This window comes from Diabrotica virgifera, chromosome 10 (genome assembly GCF_917563875.1).
Source record: "Diabrotica virgifera virgifera chromosome 10, PGI_DIABVI_V3a".
NCBI classification, from domain to species: Eukaryota; Metazoa; Arthropoda; class Insecta; order Coleoptera; family Chrysomelidae; genus Diabrotica; species Diabrotica virgifera.
Window position 1 is genome coordinate 110,491,111 of NC_065452.1, and position 7,825 is coordinate 110,498,935.

The 7,825-nt window shown below is 31.9% G+C and overlaps 1 protein-coding gene across 3 annotated transcripts in view; it reads left to right on the forward strand.

Annotated features, from left to right (window-relative positions):
* Positions 1 to 6,501, forward strand: part of LOC126893316 (rhodopsin, GQ-coupled) — a 241,914-nt gene extending 235,413 nt beyond the window's left edge. For 2 of the 3 annotated variants that reach the window (XM_050663357.1, XM_050663358.1), the window contains exon 5: positions 3,349 to 6,501. In XM_050663357.1, coding sequence (XP_050519314.1) covers positions 3,349 to 3,663 — 315 coding nt within the window. In that variant the 3' untranslated portion in view covers positions 3,664 to 6,501. Of the gene's footprint in view, positions 1 to 169; positions 1,151 to 3,348 lie in introns of those variants that run through there. The other variant, XM_050663359.1, reaches the window with a different exon arrangement.
* The last annotated feature ends 1,324 nt before the right edge of the window (positions 6,502 to 7,825 follow it).

A 7,825-nucleotide genomic window follows, 5' to 3' on the forward strand; every position in this document is an offset into this window, starting at 1 on the left:
AACTGTCACAGAAATTTGTATCTATTCCATGTTAGTTTATGCAATTATTTGCACCGCGTAATCACTTTATTGCAGAAACAAATTCTGGCACAAGGAATTGTGCAATTAATTGCGCAATTACTTGCATCGTGTAAAATGGCTATAATTTTAAATATGCATTATTTTTTAGATGACAGTACCTCTTGCCCAGTACTTTCAGTTGCATAGTTTAGAAGATGAAAAGTTAAGAAAATTCTTTTTGATAGCTGATACTGGATTGATCACATACTTACTCCTAGATCCCTTCATTTACGTGCTTCAAGGATACTTTGAAGGGCGTTTAAGGGTTCATTGTTGTAGCAGACAGTCAGGCAGTAATTTACCCATTCATCTTTAATTGATTCCTGAACACTCTCAATAATAATGATGATGTATTGGGCAAAATCTTTTTTACGGACGAATGTTGCTTTCATCTTTCTGGCTACACAGATTCTCAGAATATGAGGATGTGGAATGCAGATAACTCGCATTATTTTATTGAAACGCTTTTATATCCACAGAAACTTGCTATCCACGGAAACTTGCCACAGAAGCTTGCTATAAGCAAGTGACATATTGTAGAACCCATGATTTTAGAAGGGATTCTAAATGCTGAAAGATATCGTCAAGAAATTTTAACTCCATTTATAAATCAATTGATGGATGATGAATTAATAGAAAGATAATTTCAGCAAGACGGGGTTCGAATTCATACAACGCTGCAAAATTTGAATTTTTTTATGGACTTTTTCGACAATAGGGTCATAACATGAAATATGAAATATGCTTATTATATTCCTTCCTAGATCTTGTGATTTGACTACCTGTAGTATCTTTCTGTGGCCACATTTAAAAAATTCGATTATTAAAACTACTGTAGCGGATTTGGAAAATCTTAGACAAAGAATAGGGAATAATATTTAATTAAATAATACTCTGGGGGCCCTGAACAATGTTATAGACTCAATGAGAGTTATAGACTCAATGAGAGTTACGTGAAAATTTTAGAATAAGAGTCATGTAGAAATGTTGGTGGTGGACATATATAACATCTTCTTTTATTTTATTTATTATTGTTACTTATAATTTTGTTAATTTTTTTGATTTTTCATTAAAGTTCTGTGTTAAAGGTTTTGTCTGATTTTTTTATGTTTTACATCATCATCATCAATGGTGCTACAGATCTATAAGGTACCCCGTCAAAATAGCTCCGACAAAATAGACTGCAGACAAAATAGCTCGCCTACAAAATAGCCCAGACAAAATAATACCGACAAAAAGCTCCCTTTAGAATTCATCATGAAATAATCCCTTAAAAATATATTTTTTCGGAAATGGTAATTATCCTCTATTCAGATGTTTATCTTAACCACATTAAATAAAAATGGCCTTTTCAGAGAACTCGAACACTGTCTTCTGTTTCGATTAAATGTGTTCTGCTCTTCGATTAAATTCAATGTTCAAGCCAGCTCCCGCCAGCCATCTGCCTCTTAGAAGTTTGAACATTTAATTTAAGCGAAAAGCAATGTTTATTTGTGATATAAACATTTTTGTCTGATTTCTGAGAGCAGTAAAATGTATTTTGAATTAAATAAATTACATACATTCTTTTTTTTGTCAAATTATTTAAATTAAAAAAAGTTTTTGGACACCTTATATAAATAATTATGTAAATGTTTATATTATTGAATAGAGAATTAAATAACCTTTCAAATGAGCTAGAATAGGACCCCTATTCTGATTTAAAAAAAATCATCGATTACGTCATCACGCCCAGATGGATGGCGTCACTAGTATGACATATACACCAAAATATCGTAATTTAAAAATAAAAAATCGACCAGTTTCAGGATTTTTCCTTAACGTCGCGGGTTTACGAAATATCGAATTTATTCCTTTCACTTGCACCATCCATACTGTATGTCTGAATTGCCGATATGAATGAATCAGATTAAATTAAATTATTAGAAGAATTTTTTTACCAAGCAACAACATTTTTGTTTAATTTATTAATATTTTGTATTTTGACAATGACGTCCGAAGTGGAAGTCGAAACGTTAATAAATTAATTTTTTAAGTTAAATTGTGGCTTACTTTTCCAATTAGAATACAATGTACCTAATTTAAAATAAATGGTACTCCGTTAAAAGGTAAAACTTTTTATTGGGGGTGTTTTCTCCGGGGCTGTTTTAGCCGGGGCTGTCTTCACCGGGGCTGTTTTGTGTGCGATTTATTTTGTCGGGGCTATTTTGTTTACGGGGTATTTTGTCGAGGCTATTTTATATCCGGGCTATTTTGACGGGGCTTTTTTGACGGGGCTGTTTTGACCTGGACATTTTGACGGGTCACGGATCTATAAAAGAGCCTCGACGTACCCAAGTCTATTACGCTAGTCAGTTCTATCCATTGCCAACTATTGCCAGTTTGCTGCGCCTATTTTTGTACCATTTTCATCTACACTATTCTTCCATATGAGTTTTGGCCTACCCCTATTTCTCCTTCCCACAAGTTGTGATATAAGGATTTTTCTAGGACTGTTGTTCTGCTGTGATCTTGCTAGATGTTCTGCCCATCTAAGTCTACCAATTTTATAAGAGATACTACGTCTTTACCACCAAATGTATATTAATATCTGTGGTATACCACGTAGTTGTACCTCCTCCTCCAAATACCATTTTCACAGATATATCACCGAATACTCCTCTCAGGATCATTCGTTCAAATATAAGCAGAAGGTTTTCATCTGCCTTGGAGATGGTCCATGTCTCCGATACATGTGTCAACACTGGTTGTATAAGGGTTTTGTATATGGTTATTTTTGTTTTTTGGCTTAAACTTCTGCTTCTGATAAATCTACTTAGTCCAAAAGAGCATTTGTTTGCTAGGATTATCCTTCGCTTGATTTGTTCCGTCATGACGTTCTCCTTGGTGATCAGAGAGCCTAAGTATGTGAATTTGTCCATCACTTTAAAGGTAAAGTTACCAACCATGAATTGGTGACCGATGTGTCTAGGTCTATTGTAGGGTTGTGATGCCACCATCTTAGTTTTCTCCTCGTTTACTTGCAGGCCCATATTTTTTGAGGCATTTGAGAATGTGGTATACATTTCTTCTAACTTGAGTGTTGTGCGGGCAATGCGTTACACTGTTAATCAAAATCAATTTATAAATCGATGTTAAAAATTCAGATTAATACAAGACATACGTAATTTACTCGGATAGTTTTGATGAACATTATTGTGGGTCGCTGGTTATATATACCAACCAAATTCCGATATATCTGAAAAGGAATCTTATTCAGTGTAATTTTAAATATTTATTATTTTTTAGATGACAGTACCTCTTGCCCAGTACTTTCAGTTGCACAGTTTAGCAGATGAAAAGTTAAGAAAATTCTTTTTGATTGCTGATACTGGATTGATCATATACTTACTGCTAGATCCCTTCATTTACGTGCTTCAAGGATACTTTGAAGGGCGTTTAAGGGTTAATTGTTGTAGCAGGCAGTCAGACAGTAATCTATCCATTCCTTCAATAACGAAAACCCACCATTCCGACATATCAGTTTCAATACCTTTTGATGTAAAGGATTCCAAACCCGATGATGAATTCGTTGTTATGAATTCGATAAAATCTACTTCTTAAGTTTCGAATGTGATAATCAAATACGAACTTTCCACGTTGTATTGGTTTAAAGCGATTAGTTGGACTTAAATATGTTTAAATATATTTTTTAAATATTTGGGAGATATGTTTCATAACATAGGCTAAAAGCCAATTGTAGTTGGTTTTATTTTAAAAACTTTTGTGTAGAAGTAGTAGAGATCTTGCGATAAATGATCAAAGACATTAGATATTAATATACATGTTGTTCTGAAACTCGTTTGGTTTCTAAATAGACACAAATTTTAAAATAATTACTATAGTATTTTCTGTTTTGATTTCCAAATCGGAAAGCTTTTTCGTAAATTCTTTTTTTACAAATTGTATTTTGGTTCAGAGACTTTATAATTTGGTTTTATTCTAAACAAGATATTTAATACACCTAAAAAAGACGTAATTTATTTGACCAGATTTTTTTTGACAAGAAACTATTATAAATATTTTAGGATGCTCCTAAAACGCTCTATGTATTACAGTTTTTTGCCGATAAATGAATATAGCTAATATATTATAGCAAATATGTACAGCTGCGGCCACTGAATAGATTACACCGTTACATATCTAGCAGCCGATTTTTTGAATTTTTACCTTGCTGCGACCCAACGCACTTTTTACGTCAAAGTGACGTTAATTACCAGTGTCGGACCCAGAATAGGTTGATTAAAATTAAAAAATCAAAATAAAAGGTAAATAAATAAATAAAAAAAAAATCAAAATAAATGTAAAAAAAGGTGTAACTATTCAGTGACACAGCTGTATATTATTATATTATACTGTAACCAATTTTGTTACTTTGTCCAGAGATCCTAGTATACCGAGTAACAAGATTTAATAAAATCAATATAAATATTTTTATAATAAAATTATACGTTTAAAAACAAAATAATAAAAATTTAACAAAATTTACGAAAAAAAATCCTTTTAACCAATTTCTGCCGAATTTTTATTTTTCTGATTTGTTTAAAAGTTGAATTACATATTAGAAGGCAATAAAATGGTTACATTAGCTTAAAATAACTGACTTTATTCTATTGCATGTATTATCTTATTTAACTACCTAAGTATTTTGGTTTGGTAGTTAGAGACCGTGACCACATGGTAACATATGGTAACAAGGAGTAATAATAAAGTTTTAATATTTATTTTGTGTGAAAAATACAGAAACAATCTATAAAAAGTCCAAGGCAATATTTCTTCTACAGTACTACAGAACCTTCGCTAACAAAACTTTTTCTTTTATTCCTCGTTTTCTTTTATTCCTCAGTTTATTTATGTATTCTTACTGCAGTGTCCAGCTTTCAAGTCCATACTGTTGTATCGAAAACATGTAACACTTCAGAGCTCTTAGGTACTCTTAGTTCTAATCGAGTACCTAATAATAATAATCGAATAAAGGATTTTATTTCAGATAATTGTTTTCAATTTTACAAACCCATTTATTTGTATTTCTATGCTGGCCCATATTTTTCTTGTTCGATCATTATTTTCTGAAATCCGGGTTCTTAGATATTTGTGTTTTTCAACCCTTTATATCGTTCTTGTTGTAATTATAAAGAGTATCTCCCCCTCCTCTATATATTCTTCTTCTTAAGGAGATAGTAGCGTCATGTAATTTACTTGACTATTTCTGTCGAATTATCTCTCTTCTGTGCGTGTTGATTTGCTTCGGATAATGAGTAACTAGTCATGTCCTCTATTTAGTCAGACCATCATACTGAAGATCTTCCTCTCAATCTTTTGCCCGCTGCGTTGCCTTCAACTATCATTCGTTCCATGCCTTCTCTTCTTCTAGTTTTATGTCCAAAATACCTAGACATATAGAGTATCTACTATAAATAGATACCAAATAGGGTATCTAATATCTCCATAAACAGCAATTTTTGACTAGATATCTGCAGTTACATCTAAAAAGAGATATTTCTTGACAATATGGTCACGTAGGGCAGAAATGGGTTAAAGACAAACACATTTAACCGGAATTTTATTACAAAATAAATAAGCCAGTGCCTAATATACTTAAGAATAGATTAGAATAGACTCATATGTATTTTGGTTTCTACATTGATATTTCTAAATCCTTCATGAGCATTTTCAGTAAAAAACTTTATGGAAGCACACAACTCCACCAATCATGATTTTCTACGCAAAATTAATCGTCAAATAAATAAAGCTGCAGTTATGTCTGCAGAAATAAAAATATAAAATAGCAATGGATACGGCAAAACTACATAAAATTAAGTATAAGACCTATATACAGAGCCAATACAAACCAAGCCAAAAGGATATTAAGATCCATTGAGATGAATATTTTGAGAATTATAATGAACACGAGTCGTAGGAATAGAGTAGAAATCGAAAGGATCAGAAATATACATATATGCAAAGGACGATACAGATAGATGGAGGGGAGAATGTCATTTTTTCTGGTATGACCATATAAAAATATAGTAGAAAAAGATTTGTGAGGGTAGTTCTTGAAAACAAACCCATTAGTCATTGGCTATTAGAAACGCCTCCCAAAAGGAGGACAAAATCTACACACTCTGATATGAAGCTTTTGAAAATTTGACAAAAAGAAAATTTTCAGATGTATAAACATAGACAAAATAAATGCCTTTCAATAAATCTTCCAGATGTAATGCGTGACATGCTACCGTGTACTCAGAGTCAAAAGAACTTGGCAACGAGATAAATGTAGTTGAACACCAGAGGGGATTAAAAAAAAGCCAGATCACGTTAACCAAATTTTTGTTTTAACAAAGAATAACATTTAAACTTAAATCTTATCATTGTCGACTTTAATAAAGCTAGTGATACTGATACGAATATGTTTTATTCAAGCCCTACAATTATTTTACGATAAGAATGAAATGACGTCACACAGTGGTCAAGTGCGTCGTTGTAAAACTATTTTTCCATTTTCGATTCTTCTTAAACACAAATAGCCCAACTTTTTGGTTTTTTCTTTTAAAAACAATTTTCTGGGCACAACTTCCTAGAGCCGTAGGCATTTTTGAAAATTTTTAGTTTAATTTGCAGGAAAACCTTCACCTAATACCTAATAACCTCCAATTCACGCAAACACAATAACAATAAAATAAATTAAACAATAAAAACACAATAAAATAAACACAAATCATTTACTAAAAGTCACCAATTATATCAGAATCTATGCATAGTAGGCCAGGGTAATAAGACAAAAATATACCCTGTTCGTGACACTTCAGCAGGCAGGGTACTGAAGCGTTTTTTCGACAGGTAATACCTGTAGGAACAAATTATAACTATTTCCTGCGTAGGCTCTGGCGACCATTTTTATTTATAAACAATTAACTGTCAAAAAATGGCATTTTCCCCCTTTTTTTCAAATCAACGGAAAACAGTGAAACTTATGATTTTTTTAGTACAAATATCTTCGAGATTATGGAAAAATCTTGAAAATGACGTATTACTAAGTTTGATATACTCGTTTATTGTTAATATAATTGCGAAAAAAGGTCGGAATTGCAAAAAAATATATTTTTTCAATAACTGTTGTAAAAATTAGTGTACAGCTTTGAAATTTATGTCAAATGAGGGTTCTTTGGTGCTTAATATGTGATAAAAATTTTAAAGCGATTCATTCAATTGTTTAAATTTTATTCAAATTAAAATTTCATGAAAAATTTTGGTCTTGGTAAAAGGTATATTATTTTAAAAAGCCCTATAGGGCTACAAACATCGAACAAAACGTTTTCGCTCTAAAAAGAGCATCATCAGTGTTGCCTAAAATAAGTATAACCATATTAATTATCAAAATGTTAAACTTAAAATGATGACCAAGGTAGAAGCAAAGTTTGGTTATACTTACAAGAACATGGTGAGCCAACCAAAAAATATGAAGGTCAAAGCCTTTCAAAAATGGACTAAAAGTCACATCAAAATGCTAACATAGCAAATTCCAAAGATGGATATAATCCCTAAGGATACGGCCCTAGGATAACATATGACTCCCACACGTTGTAAGTGGGTCAAAGGTAACAAATTAGGTCATTATGTTACAAGAGCTGACAGGCAACTAAGATGTGAGATATCAAAAGCGAATCTGTCTGATGTCAAGACAACAATTGTCAATGGAACTTGAAGTATCATGAAAAGTTGGTTA